A 20,711-nucleotide genomic window follows, 5' to 3' on the forward strand; every position below is an offset into this window, starting at 1 on the left:
CTACCACATATGGCATTAGTGTACCTACCATACCTATGGTATTAGTGCCGTCTTAATCTGAATAAGACCTAAAAGGTCAGAATCAGGCCTAAACAATACTTTAACTAACACCCAAACCCCACCCCTAAGTAGGCGCTAACTCCTTCATCATTTCAACACTAACCCATGTCAACCTCACCCATTACCCAACAATAGACCCATCAAACAGGACAAATAATCCGATGCAACAACTGCGGCGCCCTGACGGCGCCGGTCAGACTAGGGCGTCCAAACGTAGTCACCAAAACGGCCGATGCCAGACCGATGGCCCCCGATCGTCCCATACCCTCTACCCACAGGTTCGGTCGTTATTTTGGCAATTTAGGCCTTCTTCCGATAAATTTGGTCCTTATTCCGATGATGTAAGACTTATTCCGATGAATTTAGGTCGTATTCCGATGAATTTAGGACAATTCCGAAGAATTTGGGCCTTATTCCGACAGATTTAAGCCTTTTTTAGACGAATTTGATCTTATGCTGTAGTTGTACTGGATATTTCTGCGTATTTGGCTTTATTATGTCGTTGGTCACTATTGTTTTAAAGATCTTTCTGCTTTAAGTATTGTTGCTTTTTAGCTCTCATTGTATGTTCCCTTTTCGCTTTGACTACCTTTGCTAGTTTTTATTCTGTGAGGATTACTAGTGGTAAAAGTGAAACAAAAACGAGTTTTTGAAAAAATACTTTATTGAGAAAGACCATCGTTTGACAAGTTATCCATTCAAAAAACATAATACATACTTCAAAAATGGTAGTTACCTGTCTGGTTTGTAAGGTATTCTTACGTACCTAGTTTTCTTGTCATTCGGTTTAAAGTTTACATGAGTCATCATCACAGAGTGTGACGTCATAAAGTGAGCTCGTGCATGACACCACATGACCAAGTGATGTCATCCATGACACAAATAGGTTTTTTCTTGACTGATGACTGTTGTCGTCGTTTCCAATGTAAACTTTAATTCAATCTTACGAATTGAAAGAAATCAAATGTGTTTGTTATTTAAATTACACTAATATAATGGTAATGACAGTTAGTGTATGTTATCCACAGATTTAAGCTTGCAATTATTCTTAATTTTTAAGCTGCCATTTTTATTTTTTTTTGATGTCTTAGTTAGTGAATGAAGAGCTACAGAAGGGACAGCGAATTTATGTTGTTGTGCCATCATAGTATTATATGAGAAAAATTACGTTTTGTTTTATGTAACTAATTTCGTTGTTTAGCCTGTGTCACTATTGTAAGTCGAATTGTATTGTTAAACATATTTCTATGTATAATTTAATTCATGGCATGCAGTTAAATGTCTTGCTTCAAATTTTGTCTTCCGAATGTGACCAGTGCTGTGAATTCTCAGTCAGACTCAGGACTCATTACAGTCAGTTTATTTTTTCTGAAGTCCGACTCGGGACTTGAATAAGACAGTGTTAGACTACTTGAGTATGATATACAAATGCTCATATACTAAAGGAAGTGGCTTTTGACCTTAGAATTGCTTTTTTTTCTTGCACCAATATGTGATTATTTATTGATTTGGGTTAGGGTTGGGCTTAGGGTAGTGGTAGTATTAAATTTAATTTTACAAGCCTTGCATAATTTTAATGATTTGTTTTGCAATCTGTTTATCTTACTTTGTTAGTCGGGTAAATAGCCTCAGGAAGTGCCTATAAACTATTTGACCAGATCGCTCTTTTACATGATTATATGTCAATATTTTGGCCGGAGACAAATCATGGTCTCTTAAGTTGGATTATTTTATTTTAAGTCAGAGACATTTATGAGTTGTTATAAATCAACTCTGCATAACACATTTTATTCGCCACACAAAATTTAAATTTCAGTTGTAATATTATAAAAAATCCTGACATCCCAGTCTGCATTCTGTTGCAGATCCACACTGAGTTTTTTAAAGGAACTTCTGTACATGCCACCTAATTAGTAAATTGTACACCAACATTTTGGAAAAGGGTTGAGATTTGTAAACCTCTAGTGTGCATTAAACAGTAATTGCACAACTGCACTCCTAAAAGTGTGACACTGCACAACCAAGGTCTTGGCTGAAGTGAAATGCAAATTATTATCTAACATTCAGAATTTTCTTGTTAAATCTAAGCATTTTGTAGAATATTTCTTTGCAAAAAACAGACATACTTACAAATGCTTTGTCTAATAGTTTTGATCTCTATGTTGGTTCTATGTTTAGGATTAGGTTTAGGTTTTGTTTAATATAGTAGAATATCGACAAAGCTGTAGCGATATGTCTTTCGAAGTCGAAGTTGGCAGGTTTTTTACTGTTCCTTTGAAAAAGACACAAGATGTAGATCTTGTTAAGCCATTGGAAACATTCATCAAAAACACTTACGACAAGGTAAAAGGCTTTTAGATGTATATAAGACTTTCACAAAGTAGCAAATATGCATATAAATAGTTTGCTTGATTTAGTTGCAATATCAATATCAGCAATGTTTAAACATTTAATCTGTTACTGTCCTAGACATTGTGGTATTAAAATGTAGTAAAAATATCAAAGCCTATACAAAAGTCGGTTACAAGAAGTTAAATAAATAAAGAGCTGGTCGAAACGTTCAAAATGATACCTACTTCTGTATGGGCTTTGATATTCTTACTTTATGTCCTAGACATGTTATAAATTTTTCCATTTTTATCCATTAATGAATGTTTTTGTCCATTTATAGACTGATGAGAACCTCGGGAGTAATGTGAGAGAGTTCAATACTATGCGGAAAAATGCCACCAAGCAACTTGATAAATCAGTTAATTCGCTTAATGTCCTTTTCAGGTATTGGAAATTGGTTTTGAATGCAATATTATTTCCAGTAAACTTAAAGTTCAAGTACTAATGAAACAAGATTGTCATTTTGAATTCTGTCTAATTTCCAAACACGGTAAACTTAAACATTTAACATGTTTTTTTCAGCTACCATGACCAACTTGTGGCTGTATTCCAAAAAGTACCTTTTAAAGAAGGAGCAGGTGTCCATGTTCCCTTTGTTTGGAAAGACTCTCTGCAAAAAGGGAAGTTTCTCAGTGGAACCCCTAAGCTAAGTAAGTAATAATTATTTTTATCTGCATAAAAAGTTCATCGATATGACAGTATTTTGCAGAGTTTTAATGTTTAGAATGAATAATTTTCTTTACATATTATTTACTTGTGATACTAAATATTATAAATATTATTCACTAAACAAATTTTCCCATTTTAGGTATAGCTGATGGCAGTTTTGAGCGTCTGTGCATTCTATATAACATCGCTGCTCTAATGTCTCAAATCGGCAATGAAGCAAATTTACAAACTGATGATGGTCTAAAAAATGCTGCTAAATACTTCCAGGTAGCACATTTTCTATTTCTATATTTCCAAATATGCAGATTTGTTTTAAACTGGTTATATTTCTACTGTTTTTCTTTTGGGTGATACATCTAACATTAAAATTGAATTGGCTTGAATAGAATGAATCATTTATAGGGTATGTCAGTTACAGCAATGTACATAGTGTTTGTGTGGATAAAAGCAACTTGTGTGGATAAAAGCAACCGTTGTTTTTATAATTTGTAATGACAATGGTAGATTTAGCCAGTTTTAAGCATTCAATGCAAAACAGTGAAGTAGGCGTATTGTTTAGTTGAATAGCTATCGATCTCAATCTCACCCATGAATTAATTTGAATACTGTCTTTATGTGTTTAGGAATCCGCCGGAATTTTTGGCTACATAAAAGAAAACATTCTGTCAGTGGCTGGAGACAGCAATCTTACAACTGACATTACTCCAGAAGTGCTTAGTGCATTCAAGTCGATCATGGTGGCACAAGCACAAGAGTGCTTCTACGACAAAGCGAGCAGTGACCCATCTTGTAAGGATACTACTGGGTTTTTCATATAACCACTTATGTATGGCCTAATTTGGCCTTGATTTTTTGATCATTGTTGTTACATATGTTTCTGAGATTTATTATAGACATAATCAGTGTTTTTTTAAGGTGTTTTGAGGGATCGAAACGGCCCCCTAAATTTCTCCAGCGGTTTTCCAAATTTTGGACTTGCAATTTTTGGTATTTAAATGAAACACTTGCGGTCTCTTAAAACTACTTAGTGGTCACCCAAACCAAACCTTAAAAAAAACCTGGACATAATACTATTAATGTCATGCAATTAAGAGATACTGAATCATGTGTTATTGTTAGCACATCTTATGCCAAGAAAAAGCCTGTTCACAATTATACAAATGAATAAAATATTCTCCATATTTTTATTTATGTGCTTTGAGCATAGGATGCCATTATTGGCCTGGCATCTTTAAGGTCATTCTATAACACATTTTGGTTTATGTTGTTGTGCACATGGGATTGCTAAAAACATAGTTGGAAATTGCATATTTCAATTACAAAAACAATTGCTTATTTCTAATGGCAATACTTTTCCATACATCAGTGCCAAAGATTAAACTAAGTACAAGTAATACCCAAAATCAGTTTATTTAGATGTAATGCAATGTTTTTTACCATTCAAATTAGGGCAGATTCTTTTATCCGAAATAATTTCTGATTACCTTAGTACCAAATTATAGAAACTTATTATTTTGTTTTTTTGTTTGTTTGTTTAACATAGTAGCTGCTTTTCAAAATTAGGTGTAAATTCTATATAGTCAGTTCAAATATAAATTTTGAGAAGGCCCCATTAGAATACAGAATGGTTGGTTCTTATGGTTCACTGACCAGCTAAAATGCTTTATTCGTTTGAGGGATTGAATAGGATTAGTTACCCCTTTCCCTTTAGTTCAGACCTTTCCCAAGAATATCAGTGTCAGGTGAAAGTACCAACACTATTTTACTGAAAAAACTCTTGTCCAATAATTCCCGACTTTTTTGCTGCAACCATTCAAGTTTTTCCAAACTTTCACTTACATAAACTGTCATAATCCCAACTGTTTGACTGGTGCAAGTTGTTTCCCCGTTCACCGCAGATAATATATTTGCATGGGCCCTAAATTTTATTCGGGACATTTATATCTTGTTATTGCTATGTTATGTTTCAGACCGATTTTTCTCCAGAGCTTTCTAGTTTCTATTGTTTTTGTCTTGTTTTCAGCAAATAAAGTACCAACATTATTTTACTCAATTAAAAGAATCATACAGGGTCCTTTCTTTAGCAACTTGCAACCAACTTAGGGTTTTTTGAAACTTTTGCCTTTTCTATCACAACTGCCATAAACATAACTGTTAGACTGGTGCAAGTTTTTTCCCCTTTCATCGCAGATCATGTCTTTCCCATTGTTTTTAAAATTTCCTGTTTAGCAAATAATCCCCAGCAATTTCCTGTGCTACCCTTCTGTGTATAAAACCCCTGTTTGCCCCAGTGTTCTCTCTACACTGAAAGCCATATGTAATTGTGACTGTGCTTTTGTGGTTTAGTAAACCAGAAACCCGGTATGATTGCCAAGATTGCCAACCAATGTGCCTACTTGTATGGAGAAACAGTAAATGACTTCAACACAGTGGAAAACAACTATTCCCTCAGTCAAGTCATCCAGTTGTGCAGAGCCAAGCAAGATCTATTTGGGGTATATTTATATATAATATATACATAAAATAAATAAGATTCTGAAAAATGATCGTTTAGCACCCTTGGAAAACAAAAGTAGGCGTCCGTGTATATATAATCTCATACGTAGAATATATATTATATATATAGCTGCACTTTACTTAATAACCTGATGAAACCTTAAAAAAGTAAATATCTTAATATTTAAAGTAGAAGCAAGCTCACTGCAGTTAAAGTGCCAACATAGAAAAAAAGGCTGTTTTATGAATCAATATTTTATAACAAACTATACTCAATAACTCCATCTATCTATTTTCAAATTAAATAACAAAATAAAGTAATGTTAATGTTTTTTTTCTTATTTTAGTGCCGGGCACAGATGTATCAAGCTAGGGCTGCAACTGAAGACAAAAGATTCGGAGAATCAATCGCAAGATACAGGGTAAGCACTTCATTTTTGTTGCATTTTGTGCGAAAAGGACACATTGCATCTTATATTGCACCACATTATGAACAAGTTGTTTACTTTGGATAATAAAATAGTTTGAATTGAATTCCAAAAATTGATTTGGACTTGTTAGTATGTTTAGTTATGTTCTAGTGTTCTATCTTTTTGATTTCCCCATAAAATTTAACACCCTGTGATGTTAAGATTAGTTTTCTAGTTTTTGTAATGGTGATTTGAAGCCCAAACTAATTAAATTAATTATTTTAATGTACAACCTACAATAAAGGAACAACCTCAAAAAATCTAGATGCCCTAATAATGAACTTCATATAACCCAGTACAAGCATTGGCACAATATGTATGAATAGATATTCGATTACCAATGATGCATCTTCATTGGAACTGCTTTAATGCTTTGCAGTCAAAACACATTAGCCATTCCTGTAGCTTCTGCTGTTCAATGGGAAATGTGTAACGCATGCTAATTGTACAGGTTGACGTCAATGCCTCCAACACCATAGCATAAAAGGAAATGCACTGTCGTTTGGTTTACTTGCTTCATAATATGGTGTAAGGTTATTTTATGCCATTGGCCACTGTTTATATTACCAATTGTCTTGAAGGTAATTTCACTTCCCTAACAATGGAGTTAATTACACAATGATGCCTACTGCCCATTGTGCTCCAGTAAACTTCCGTTGTTTTGGGGGTTCAAACAAATTAGAATGAATATATAGCTTTGTTTTCCTCAACATAAAACACCTACCCTAAATGTTGTTAACTTTCCAGTAGAGAAGACTTACAATCATTTTTTCAACATTGTTAAGTTCTGACAGTTAATAATGCATATGCATAGCATTCACTGCTATTGTGGTGACTTAGAATTGTAGTAGGCATATATGTGTATAAGTAATTCAGGGGTTTACCTACATACTGTATAAGTTTCCAGTAGAGAAGACTTACAATCATTCTTCAACATTGTTTAAGTTCTGACAGTTAATAATGCATACATTACGCACATGATTCACTGCTATTGTGGTGACTTAGAATTGTAGTAGGCACAATTTGTATTAGTAATTCAGTGGTTTGGATTCACAGTTTTATAACAAGTATATATTTTTAGCTGCTTGACCCCACATTGAAATCTCTGGTAAAATCATCTTCCGAATTGTTTGGAAACATTAATCTCAAGCAACTATATGCAATTGTGTCTTCAGAAAAAGAGGTTTGTTATGCTTTACCCTAACCATACATGTATAGACATTATTATCTGAACTTAACCTTTCCAATGATGAAAACACCCATGTTAACTTTTTTTTTATGTACATCATAAACGTTTAGCAAGCCTTACCAAAACTATTGTTACCTTCAACAATTGTTCAAATAAGAAAAGGTCTAAAAATGGACTTGTTGTGGGTTTGCATTAATGGCACCAGCATTTTAAATAATAGCAAACAAATCAATAGGACACAAGTCTTTTACTTTTTTATTTCTGAATGTTTCCAGTCTGTGGAAAAGGACAACAACTTTATTTACAATGATGTGATACCGAAAAATTCTGATCTCGTCGCAATTGGAAAAGCTGCGATTGCCAAAGCAAAGGGATTCAATGCTACCGATAACCTTTCACCAAAATTCCAAGGTTTGCCGACTTGTTCATTGTTTACTGCCGCACAATAAACTCAAACTTACAGATTAAAAATGTTTAAAGATATTTTTTAATCTGAAATATTGTTTTCTCATCAGAAAAGTAATTAGCCTATCTTATGTAAAACAAATATAAAAACTTAGTTTCAAACATGAATGCCCAAAACCAACACAAATTGACATAAAATATAAAGGCAACCTGCATAAGTAGAAACATCGGATAAAATAAATGGGTGGCGAGAGAGTTTGATTTAACAAATATAATGGCTTTTGTATTTTTATTGAACTTACTAAAAAACCTTTGTATTGTGTTCCAAAGCTTCTTAATAGTTTTCATTTTCTAAATTGCAACTAACTTTCTCACAGTTTTGTAATTTCTGGCAAAAACATATGGCCCGAAAGATATATCTTACCGGACTTAATTTTTTAGATTTGTTCCGTGTTTTGGTGCCACTGAGTGTGCATAATGCTCTGGAAGCTTACGAAGCAAGAAGAAAGGAGCTCGTTGATAAAGAGACAGAACGTCTACGCGAACAAACCACTCTCATCAATAGGTGAAAGACTTTGATTGTTTGAGAAGCATTTAGTGCTTTGTTCTGGCTTTTGGAGTAACCAAAACAAATTGAGAACTTGTTTTTGTGCAATTAAAATGAACAACAATTACATGTTGGAAATAAAAAGGGCTTTAAAACAATCATTGTTTTGCAAACTTTTTAGGAAAAATTAGGAAAAAAATATTATCTATTTTTTTAACTCACCTAATAGAGATAAATTTTCTGTAAGATGGGAATGAAAAGCGTAAAAGTTTTCCAAAATTTTCGAGTTTGGCAGGAGTAGGTTTACCTTAATTAAACACAGGAATTATATATAAATTGTGTTTTTATTATATATGAATTTTTGATTTACCATGGAAATTAAACAAAATTAAACCGGACATGGGAAATTATTCTGTTTGTTCCTATTAAATTTTAAAAGGGTCACTGAAACTTTTTACAAACTTTAAAGGGTTACCGACTGAAAAAAATTTCGCAAAACCTTTTTCATGTGTTTTTTTCGCGTTTGAGTTTTTGTTTTCAAATTTAATCCAGTGTGATGTCATCGCTTAATCTCCCCGCCGCATTGGAAGACGTTTCAGGCAAACAAATTCCCAATTCGATCCTCGAAAAATCGAAAGTAGTCATCTCGAAGGGTGGAACTCGCCCTATTGACCAACTTTTACAAGATCTTCCAGATTCTTTGTCGAGAAACCAAGACATTCTATCCGAGGTAATTCATAATTTTCTTCAATTATTTGGTAGGATATTTGTGCAACAGCCAAAATAAAGATGAACCGCTGAACAAACCAGTGTCCTTTTATTTTTTGTGCGACTTAGAAGCAAACTACATTGAAGATTTGATTTGGGAAGAAGATAAACAATAAAGTATGCCGAAAAATAATTGTTGTTGAATATAAGGCAGCCTGATAATTATCAAAATACCTAAAACACAATTTAATATTTACATTTTTTCACAAACCAAGTGTTTTGACTTTTTTATAACTTTTTTTTCTGTGACAACATTTCTATATTATGATATTAACAAAATTTCCATCCTGAAAAATTGGTTGCTTGATGCAACTAGAACAAGCTTATTTTCAAAAGTTATTTTTTTGTGAAGAATTTTTTTTGTAAATTTTCAGTGTGTAAGGATCTTGAATGAAGAGCAAGCATCGGATGCCGAATTGAGGGAAAAATTTGGCGCAAAATGGACAAGAAAGCCATCGGCTGAGCTTACAGCTCCATTAAGACAAGGTTAGTTGAACCAGTTTTAAAATTGGTAAAAAAGTGTTTTGTTTCCCTTTATCGTTCTTATGCCACTTAAAGGTAAATTAGTTTCAAAACACTGGGAATGTGCTGTGTTTTTTTTTTTCGTACCTGGTGAGTAAAATACACATTTTTAACTTAGTCTTAGAGAAATGTCAATGTTTTTTATCCTTGCTGTGTTAATCGTCCGAATGTTCAATGTAATTGTGGTTTTAGTAACAGAACAGTTCTACTGAACTAACCATTAAGGTTGGGTTGCCTGTCCTTATTCTAACAAAAGGTTGTCAGTAAAATTTTAGGACCACTAGTTCATTTAACTGTTGTTCAAAGCTGTAATACAGGTAACAGTGGCTTGGTCGGTCAGTCTAATCAATAATTTATGTCGCCTGATAAAAATTAAACCTCTATATTAGAGCTGCCACTAAAACACTAAACATCCAGGTTTTAAACATGTTTTATGTAATATATGTTGTTAAAAGTTGCATAAAATGTTTAATTATTTATAAAAAGTGGGCCACCTATTTTAGTGTACTTGCACTTGAATATGTTTCACATGCCTGTTTGCAGCAACAAAAGATTGTTGAATTCATGTTTTTATATGACTTTGGTACCTTTACGGTTGGGTAAATTCAAATAGATTATTTGATTAAAGTGAATTGTAGGCTTCTGGAAAAGGTTTTTGGAAAGTCCCCTTAATAAACGTGACAAGCTGGAGAACTCTAACTGACAAACCGTTTTACATATGCTTACAAGGTAGAAATTTGATGCTCCTAATTTGTCTTGGATGACATTTTTCAAACCACTTGAGAACTTGTTCCGAAAAGCAAGTCATCGTGGTTTATTGAAAAAGTATTTAAATTGGTTTTTAAACACTCTTGTTCCTTGCTATGCGGTTTTCCATTTTCCCCCTGTATATATTACAAACTGTTGACAAGTTTTGTGTGTGGTTTTCCCCATTCAACGGCACCTACAGTGACCCACTGTAAAACGTCAAGGTCTCGGTTTGACGTTAGATGTTAACTCAGTTGGTATACAACGACTTACCAAATGGTTTAATTGTGAATGTTGCGGTTTTGACATAGGCCGCTAAAGAAGCGGGCACTCTTACTAAAATCAAAATCTAGCTTAAAAAACTAAGAGTGGAAAATACTATTTTGCATGGATTAAGCTGATTTTAGGGTCACTGTGCTTCTTTTTAAATTTTGTTTTAATAAAATGGGAATTTTTATGTAGTGAAAGGGGATGCACTGGCAAAGGTTAGGCGTTTTCGTACCTGAAGCATTTTAAAACTGCTTTAAGTTTACCACTATAGATACCATATAAAAAGCAAGCTCATACCAAACAGAAAAAATACTATTTTTAAGTTATAACACAACCAAAATATTTGAATTATCCAGAATCAATCAAATATCAAACCATCATTGAAAATGCCCAAAAAGCTGACGGCATCATAAGAACAAAATACGCTGAGAACAAGGAAGGAATGGATCTTCTCTGCCTTCCGGAAAATCAACTTAAAACAGCTGTTCCGTCGGGAAGCCCAGTCGCAGCACTTAAAAATCATGAGGTAACATAAATCTAATGTGTTTCACACCTAATGTTAGGATAGAAGTACTATACCAAAATTGAGGCCACAGAGCAGTCTTAGACTGCCCACAAGCATATATACTATTTCAATTAATTGCCACCTGGGTAAAGTCGAATTTGTGATTTCTATGGCTTCTGGGGCACTCATGTGATTTTTCAAAGCGAATTTTTCAAATATTTGAGCAAGCGGGCCAAAATGTGTCCACAAATTATTTGAGGGGTCCTACATTCATGAAAGGTTGACAGCCACTGCACTAGACCATTTTTTGCCATGGTAATTTTATTTCCCTGATGTTTGCAACCTTTTTTTCTTTGTAGTAAAGTTGTTAAATAACATGTGGTTGATTTTTATTGTTTATATTTAAAAGCTATAAATCAGAATTCCTCATATAAATAAGTGGAAAACCCATGTTTTGGTAGACATCGTAAATTTTCAATCTTTTAAAAAACACCATGTTAAATGTAATAAGAATATCAAAGTCCATACAGAAGTAGGTAACATTTTGAACGTTTCGAATAAGTCTTTATTCATTTTCAGCATAGAGAGAAGGCACTGATAGTAAGAGTTAAATAATGTGTGTTTTTTAGGTTGTGAAAGAACTTAAGATGCTGTGCGAGAAAGTCGACACCATGAAAGCGGAACGTGAGGTGATCGAAAACGAACTGAAAACCGTTTCCAACGATATGACGGCAAAATTTGTCTCGGTAAGAAAACTACTCTTTTATAACCTTTGGTTTTAAGTAAGCCTATTTTGTCTAATTCTAAGGGTTTGCACTTTTACCTAATGAAGCATAGTTGTGCAAAGGCTTGTCAACATATAAACAGTTCGTCTTTTTTTTTGTTTGAGCAATTTGTTTAGACTTTGCAACCCCAAGACTTATTATAGAAACTTGGTTTTCTGTTATGTCCAAATTACAAACTAACTTGTTTTATAATAGCTTAAATGGTGTAAAGATGATTTAAATACTAAAAGTGCAAAAATAGAGGATTCTTATAAAATAATGCTTTATATCTTGTTTACATTATTTCTCACTATATTTTTACCAAAATAGTCTATGTATTATATGGGCTGAAAATATTTTCAGGGCATGTATTGTTCCTACAAGCCATTGTATTTTCTTGTAAAAACCTGCCAAAAGGCATTAATTGTTTGTTGTACCAAGGCCACATCGAGCAACTATAGTAAACACAGTTGATTTTTTTAGGTGTTGGCTGAAGAAGGGGCGTTGTTGGAAGAAAATATTTCACCTGGTGAACTTGATCGTATATATCAGCCTCTCATCACTCAAGTTACGGAATCAATCGGCAAGCAAGAATCAATTCAGGCAAACTTACAGGTTGGTAAATGGGTGAAGTTATGCTACCCAATGTTGTCCAGGACTTTTAAGTTTTGTTTAAGTTTTTTTTTTGCCAGCATTTTTGAATTTTTTTTTTGTTTTTTTTAGACTAGTGTAAATGTTTGCAGTTATGTGTGTTTCAAACATTTTTCTTCACCTAAAAAACGAATTTTAATATTTACAGTTTTTTTCACAAAACAAGTGTTTTGACTGTTTTATAACTTTTTTGGGGCAAAAGACTAATAGTCTTCAAAGTTAAACTGTCACATGCTAAATAAACTAAGAATAAAAGTACATAAAACACTTTCTTTCACTAAAAATGTTTATGATGTATTTTTGATTTGCTCTTTTGAATATTCTTAACCTTCCCTTTTCATTACACATTGACAGACCTCCAAAAAGGTGTGTGTGTTTGCTTTATTGTCATTGTGCCAACAGAACCATGTCTTTAACATGCTGTTAAAGCAATTCTTACTGTGGAAAACACAGTGCCACAGTACTGTGAAAAGTGCGTTTCAATGTGCCCCATACAAAAGTGACAGTAGTTAATTGGTAAAAGATAGTATCACTTGCTTAAATTTCTACAGACTTTCTAATACTGTGTTTCAAAATATATATTTTAATGAACATTGTGCAATGTGCATAGATGTTACAAATAATGCAGATCAATGTAATGATAGGTCACATAAATTGTTTTACAAGGTTAAATCTTGTATTATTCTGTCAAACAACTGTAAATTTACCCCAGTTTTAAAAATGTTTTATGTGCATTTGTCGACTTTAGATTCTAGTGTATATTTTGTTTCCATGGTTTTAAAAATTCTGGATTATTAACTCAGTCAAAAAAGATAAGTTCCTCAAAATACCTAAAGTACACCAAATTTAAATTGATTTTAGGTAAGTAAGTAAATCCATTTATCAAGTAAATAAGTATGATTAAATTCAAACAAAGTAGCACTACTCTCAGCTATACCTTTTTGCAATCAATTCATTTTAGAATTGAACGCAATAAAACCAATTTAGTAATTTGCATTTAAAAAAAATTGAAAAGTATTGAAAACTGGATAGTACTAGAATCTAGATAGTTGCTGTAAATGGCATACAATCATATTTCCAAATTACCCTGGGGTGCTATTTTTATTGCTCAAGGTGCAGAGAGATATTTTGGGATAAATATTTGTGTGTGATTAGAGCAGGGGTGGGCAACGTGCGGGCCGCATGCCGCCCTTTACCTTCTTCCAGCTATTTTTCCCTAAATAAGGCTATGAGTGTGCACCATGTTGGGACTTTTGCTCTATCAGTTTCCTGTTTGAAGTGCGCTACCCTAATGCAGTTGAACTCGAATGGGAAGCATCTATTACGAAACAATCTGCATTCATAACGTTTTACTTGGGTCACGTTGTTACGATAAAGATATGTTTTGCAACAATTACACTTGTCTGGTACGGTCAACCTGTAAGAGATTTTTGCCACGCATATTGACTGAGATGTAATGTTTAACAGCTGGTTTTGAATTAAGGCTGTTAATTAAAAAGGCTTCATTGGAATTGTAGGAAAAGTTATTTCCGAATCCACAAGTAGACAGCACTGACAAAACTGCCGTTGTGGCAGCCTAGTAGCTAGTAGCTCATTAGATTTTCTAGTGAAAGCTGAAAATATGAATTAGTGTTTATTTGATGTGCGGCCCTCCTGTAAGCATTTAATTTCCTAACTGGCCCTTGTGTTAAAAAGGTTGCCCACCCCTGGATTAGAGTAATATAAATTAAATATATTTCCTACATTGCTTAGGTTTGATGTGTGTTTTCCCAGTTTTGTAAACAAATAGTGAACTACTTAAATGAAAATTCTAGTTGGAGGAATTGTAGTAGGGATGCCACAATTTATTTACTATTTCTGGGGGGTGCCGCGAGCCATAAAAGGTCGTGAGCCACTTCTATAAAATATTGATATTTAAATTGTTTAGTAAAAACTAGAAATTGAGCATAAAATATTTTCTTGGGTTTTTACTAAACAGTCTAAATTATCAACTGATTTAGAGGCAAGAGTTATTCTTGTACATTTTACTGCCTGCGAGAGATTTCTTATTAAATAGTAATATAGTAATACATTTGTCTTTTTCCGATATTTTTGCGCTGTTGCTGCGTATATAAGCTTTTCGTTAGTTAACGAAGAAATATGGGATTTTGGAGCATAATGGTTATAGGTTGAATAAGTTCAAAATAAATGTTCAAAATGCTACCTACTGCTGTATGGGATTTGATATTCTTACAGCCTCAAAACGATATGCTCCAAAATCAAAAGTATCTATTTGGGACAATTAAGAAAGCATTGAAATAAGGCAATATATCCTTTTTTTTGTGACAATGTTTTGCCAATCCACAGAGAGCAAGTGAACAATTTACGTCGCTGAAACAGCAAGGAGGCGGGGTTAACAACAGAGAGGAAGTTTTGAAGAAAATGGCCGCTGCCTTTGACACCTACAACGAACTGAGTGCTAACTTAAATGTAAGTCTGTTTTTTCTGCCTGGTTTTATGAAAGCACATTATCTTGTTATGTTAAAAGTGTTTGGTAAAGTTGAAAACTAATTCAGAAAATCCAAATAACATAATATTTTTAACCACATAGCGCAGGGTTGCCAATTATGTGCATCTATAATTGTCTTTTAACTGATTTACATTTCAAAAAAAAACTAAAAAACGCTGTTTTTTCAAAAAATTCTTTGCATTTATTTAAAAATTTCCCAAGTAAAACAAATTTTTAGGCTAATTGGCCGAAAAAAAACTATTTAAAAAAAAATAAGTCTTCAAGTGTCGTCAAATTTGTTTTATAAAATTATGTGCCAACCCTTGTAATAACGTCGGTGACTGTTGTTTTTCCTATCTAGGAGGGCAACCGATTTTACGGCGACCTCACACAACTTCTGCTAAAGCTGCAAGGAAAGTGTTCTGACCTCGTTTTTGCCAGAAAAACTGAAAAAGAAGAATTGCTAAAGTGAGTAAAGCGTTTCAGTTACTATACTATATAATGTGTGTCGTTGCCCAGTACGGCTTTATAAAGGGTTGGTCACACAACATACACATTGTGTAAATGAACGATTCAGATATTGAATACGGGCTGTTGATCCACTTCAATTGAAGTTGTATGTCATTGTACGAACAGGTTGTTTCTCGACTCGCTCCCCTTTGAGCCTGTGTAGCTCAGTTGGTAGAGCGACAGTGCCGCTATGAACTGAAGTTGTGAGTTCGAACCTCACCACAGGCTATGTTTAAGATCATGATGTAGCAGTCAACCAGTCCTATAGTTGTTTCTCGACTCACTTCCCTCTGAGCCTGTGTAGCTCAGTTGGTAGAGCGACAGTGCCGCTATGAACTGAAGTTGTGAGTTCGAACCTCACCACAGGCTATGTTTAAGATCATGATGTAGCAGTCAACAGTCCTATAGTTGTTTCTCGACTTGCTACCTTCTGAGCTTGTGTAGCTCATCAGTTAGTAGAGTAACGGTCCCGGTAGGCCGGAGACCGGAGGGTCGTGTGTTCGAGCCTCACCACAGGCTAGTTGTTTTCTAGCCTGACCTGTCCTTACTATAATATAATTTCAGTAATAGCCTTTCTAAAGGCAACCGGTATATTATTGTTGTTATACCGCGATCGCCAATACCACTTCATCAGGGCGCTGCACAGTATATATGCATTTAGCTTACTTAATCTGATGCCATTGTTCATAGGAAAAGGCAACATATTTGTCTAACTCATAGTTCGTGATAAGTATCCTTCCTTTTTTTGTGCAAATACATCAGGATTGGTTGACTCGCTATAACTCACAAGTGGTCATTTTAATCCATCTTTTTCATTTTGTTCGATTTGCAAATTAAACGTGATTTAATGACCATTGACAAGGAATCAAGTTAATTTATCGCTTTATTTTCCACAGTTTTTTTTAGTAGTGCTACAACGAACGGGAATTTGGTTGAATTTTTTAAGCCAAATGAAACATAATTGATTGCACGTAAAATGAATATCAAAGCACATACGGAAGAGTGTTATTAATTATGGAGCATTATGGCTAAAGGCTGTAGGTTAAAGTTTAATTTAGTAGGATGTAGATTATATAATAACTCCAAGTGTTATTAATTATGGAGCATTATGGCTGAAGGCTGTAGGTTAAAGTTTAATTTAGTAGGATGTAGATTATATAATAACCCCAAACACCAGTAAGTGGTACATTTTTTTGTACGTTTTGAATTATTCTTATTGATTTTAAACATTGGTGGACAACATTTTGCCGACATTGAGTTAGGAATTATTTAAACAAATAAATCCAAGTCACCTACTTTTCCATATGCGTTAATATTGAATATTTTACATAGTCCAAATGTGACTTAATTGAAAAGAAAATCCGAATTGCTTTCCAGTTCATTTAGCTATATTTATTAAACTCATATTTTGCATATTGCAATAAAAAAAATAATTTGGCCAATTAATGAGAGATTTGTTTATTTTTAAGCACAACAATATCATATTGTCGCGGTAAATGTCGGCCAATAAGTTAGCGATACCGATATATCGGTTTTATATCGCTGGAAGCAAAATATCGGCCCATATTATCATCTTTTTATTAGTTGTTGCTTCTTTCATAGGCAATTAACCCTATGATATATGCTCAACTTTTGATCATATTTGATAAAACCCCATATTCTCCTCATATTTTTGCAGGGATTTGCAGCAGAACATTGTCTCATCCAGCTCGTCCACTACCCCCACCCCCGTCCCATCCTACCACAACCCCCAAGAGGATATATATGCCCAAGTGAAGAAGCCAGCCCCTGCTAGACCCCCACCCCCGGCAGCGGCCCCGGCTCAAGCCCCACCAACCGAAGTGCCCCAGCAGCCGAAACCGGCCCCAAGGTTCGATTGAATTTAAAAAAAAAAGTACAAAAAAAAATTAAAAATATTGTAACAAAGCCAATACAGAAGTAGGTATCGTTTTGAACGTTTCGAATAACTCTTTATTTATTTTGAACATTTCAAAGTTATTCGAAACGTTCTAAATGCTATACCTACTTCTGTATGGGCTCTGGTATTCTTATTACGTCTTACTACAATATCCAACCATTATATTCCTAAGATATTACACTCTACGAAAATACTCGTTTTGTAATAAATAAGATTGTAATGTAATGACTGATCGAAAAAAGCAACAGACTCCAGCTTTAGTTTTTACTTCGAAGCATAACGGTTAGAGGTTGTAGAAAGACGTAATAAAAAAGCCCATACAGAAGTACGGGTTGGAAATAAATAAAGAGTTATCCAAAACGTTCAAAATGATACCTACTTCTGTATGGGCTTTGATATTCTTATTACGTCTTTCTACAACCTCTAACCGTTATACTTCGAAGTAAAAACTAAAGCTCAGAGTTTGTTGCTTTTTTTTCAATCAGTGTGCTAGCATTGTTTTATGTGTATATGGAGTGGCATGCTAGTTTCGTTCCCCTTTGGGCTAGTGGGGCTCAGTTGGTAGAGCTACGGTCCCGCTGTGACCTGGATGTCGTGAGTTCGAACCTCACTGCAGGCTACTTGTTTTTTGTTTTTGTTTTTTCTAGCCCATCCTTGCTCATACGTCAATCGTGTTGATTTTCGAAAAAAAGCTGCGAAGTGATTATCATGTTCTTTGTCGTACCTTTGTTAGATTTTTTCCCCAGTTTTAGATTTATCTGGTTTATTTGAGTACGTCTCAGTAAAAAAACAAATGATTTTATTTAAAGCGACAAAAACCCTGTTTTTCGGGTATAGGTATTTTGGTAAAACACTCAAACAATGCATTTTGATGTCTCAGGCGATGTACTTGAATTACTTAAGTGTTATATTTACTACCAAACAAACAAATGCCTTTACCATTTTTTAAACAAACCGTTTAAACTTTTCGATAAATTCTTTTGCATTTTATGAACAACGCGTTTCAATTTTATGAAAATAACTTCAACAATGCCCTTTCACTCTCAAACAATGATTTTATTTCCCAAACAATGCATTTGCATTTTTTAAATTTCAAACAATGCCTTTGTTTCAAACAATGCTTTTCTTTTGTCAGAAGAGGCACTGGCCCGGCTGCGGCCTCAGCTGCCAGCGCCCCGCCCCCAACCGCCCCAACTACTACTCAGGCCCCACCGGGACATCCCCCTCAAACCCAGCAGCAGCAACCGGGGTACGCTCACCAACAACCACCCTACTCGTAAGTTACCGCTTGATTTTGGGGGTGTTTTTGAAATGGGCGAAGGGTCATCTTACTGGCTGAGAATCTGTTTATTGTTTATTGTATATGCGATTAGCCAGGCCTGTGTAGTTAAATATGCCGGCTCATGTAAACCGTATAGTGCTCCAATGAAGATATAATACAGTTAAAATGTCGTTGATATACCAAGTCAAAAAATAATCGCTCTAGTAATGTGTGGGCTTTGATATTCATTTTAGATCCATTATCTTAAGATTTTTGGAAACGTTCACAAAATGCCACCCACTTTAATATTCATTGTATATCTGTTGTCTAACTACAACAGTAATTTGCATATTTCATACGTTTCGAAAACCAATAGATTATTTTTTTAATATTATTCACAAAATGCCATCTACTTCTGTACAACTAGAACCTCCAACCATTAGCTTAAGATTTTTTTAGAAACGTTCACAAAATGCTATGGGCTTTGATATACATTTTATGTCTAACAAACCTCCAACCATTATATTCCCAAGTTTTAATCAATTAACATTTTACTTTTTCTTCCAACTTCTTGACTTAAACAATTGAATTTATTCACAGATACCCGCAAGGTGGCGCACCTTCAGCACCTGGCACAGCACCCCCTGGTTATTCCCCTTACCCCCCGCAACAGCAGCAGCCCTACGGCGCCCCGCCCCAAGCCCCCTATCCGCAGCAGGGGGGTTACCCCGCTTACCCACCCCAGCCCGGCTATGCCCCCCAAGGGTTCGCGGCATACCCCCAACAGCAACCTTACCCCGGATATCAGCCCCAGCCACCCCAGGGCTACCCCAACGCCCAGTACGGCTCACAACCCCCCTATTATTACCCCCCTCAGTGATGGGGTTTTGAATAATTGCCCCAGGATGTGTGGAGCTAAGAAAGCAGACTTTTTCGGCATAAAAATATTGACAACAGCGACCGTATTTCGTCTTTTTCGCACAATCCACGTTTAAATCAATTCAAGCTCAATTTGTCAGCAAACAATTTCGTTTCGGTAAACAACGTTTCCTGTATTTTTTGTTTCGTCCTAATACAGCGTTTCCAAGCTTCGCAAGGGACTGTTTTTTCTTCAAAAACGTCGTTTTATAAAGCGGTTCACCAGATTTTTGCGTAATAACTGTCCCTCAGAAAACCGTAACCTGTCGACAACAGTTTCAGTGTGTGCACTTTTCTTTGTAAATACCTTTCCCCCTTTGATTTCCCCCTCTAGCTTAATTCGCCCTTTTTTGCGTGTTCATATATTTAGCAAGCGAATATAAAGTGTACTGTACGAGTATAGTCGTTACCCTGTAGTAACGTAGAAACCATTTCTTCTCTGTAACCGATTCGTTTTTCGTTCTATTCTTTGCGTACGTTTTAGCTTTATGTTCGTCGGCCGCCTTAAGATATTTCTGGACTGCGGTTATTGCAGAGGTTAATTTTGGCGTTTTAGCAATGCGTGTTCAATTTTTTGTCCAAAAAATAATCGCGTGTATAGTAAAGCAATCATTGCTTAATTGTGTGTTATAAAGCCTGTTTAAAAACGCGCTCTTTCCATATTCGAAAACTTTGTTTGTATAAGGAAACATATCTCGGCCCAGAATTTTCCAACTGCATAATTTGTATAATAAAAACTGCACAGTTCTAAGTTTTCTTTGATTAGCTTATTACAGTTTTGCTTGTAATATTTTCAGGTAAGTATGTTAAACTAAATAATGCTTTGTTGTCACAGAGTCTACAGTCATTTAATAGTTTGCTGTATTTTTTGGATCTAATATTGTGTAATAGCACAACGGGTTTAGTTTTTTACAATTGGTTTGGTAAATTTCGTTATAAATCTCAGCCTTGTTCGTACTGTAAATAACGGTGCGTAGTTACTCAACCCTCGTTTTGGCTATCAACAGCATAACCCACCTATCTCAGTAGCCCTGGTAGAACACATGTAAAGCACCTGTACATAGTCAATTTCCCGAGGTTTTTTTTTTATTATGAGATACTTTTGTGTAAAGATACGATACCCATACGCGTTTCTAATTTAAAAAATCCGTACCTTCGTCAA

The 20,711-nt window shown here is 34.7% G+C and overlaps 1 protein-coding gene and 2 non-coding genes across 3 annotated transcripts; all 3 read left to right on the forward strand.

Annotated features, from left to right (window-relative positions):
- Positions 1-1,138: 1,138 nt before the first annotated feature.
- Positions 1,139-20,296, forward strand: LOC146145777 (programmed cell death 6-interacting protein-like). Its single transcript, XM_083389457.1, has 20 exons — positions 1,139-2,403; positions 2,732-2,835; positions 2,974-3,101; positions 3,260-3,387; positions 3,744-3,909; positions 5,467-5,615; positions 5,964-6,038; positions 7,168-7,269; positions 7,551-7,686; positions 8,122-8,245; positions 8,780-8,957; positions 9,370-9,481; positions 10,891-11,060; positions 11,669-11,785; positions 12,287-12,418; positions 14,801-14,923; positions 15,304-15,410; positions 17,131-17,322; positions 18,506-18,646; positions 19,232-20,296. The coding sequence occupies exons 1-20, from the start codon at positions 2,293-2,295 to the stop codon at positions 19,509-19,511; spliced, it is 2,775 nt and encodes a 924-aa protein (XP_083245583.1). The 5' UTR covers positions 1,139-2,292; the 3' UTR covers positions 19,512-20,296.
- On the forward strand, positions 15,606-15,680 carry Trnah-aug (transfer RNA histidin (anticodon AUG)). Its single transcript has one exon. It is a non-coding gene; the product is annotated as a tRNA-His (tRNA).
- Trnah-aug (transfer RNA histidin (anticodon AUG)) lies at positions 15,747-15,821 on the forward strand. The gene has a single exon. It is a non-coding gene; the product is annotated as a tRNA-His (tRNA).
- Positions 20,297-20,711: the final 415 nt, after the last annotated feature.

Source organism: Ascidiella aspersa, chromosome 5 (genome assembly GCF_963924565.1).
Source record: "Ascidiella aspersa chromosome 5, kaAscAspe10.2, whole genome shotgun sequence".
In the NCBI taxonomy this organism is placed as follows: domain Eukaryota; kingdom Metazoa; phylum Chordata; class Ascidiacea; order Phlebobranchia; family Ascidiidae; genus Ascidiella; species Ascidiella aspersa.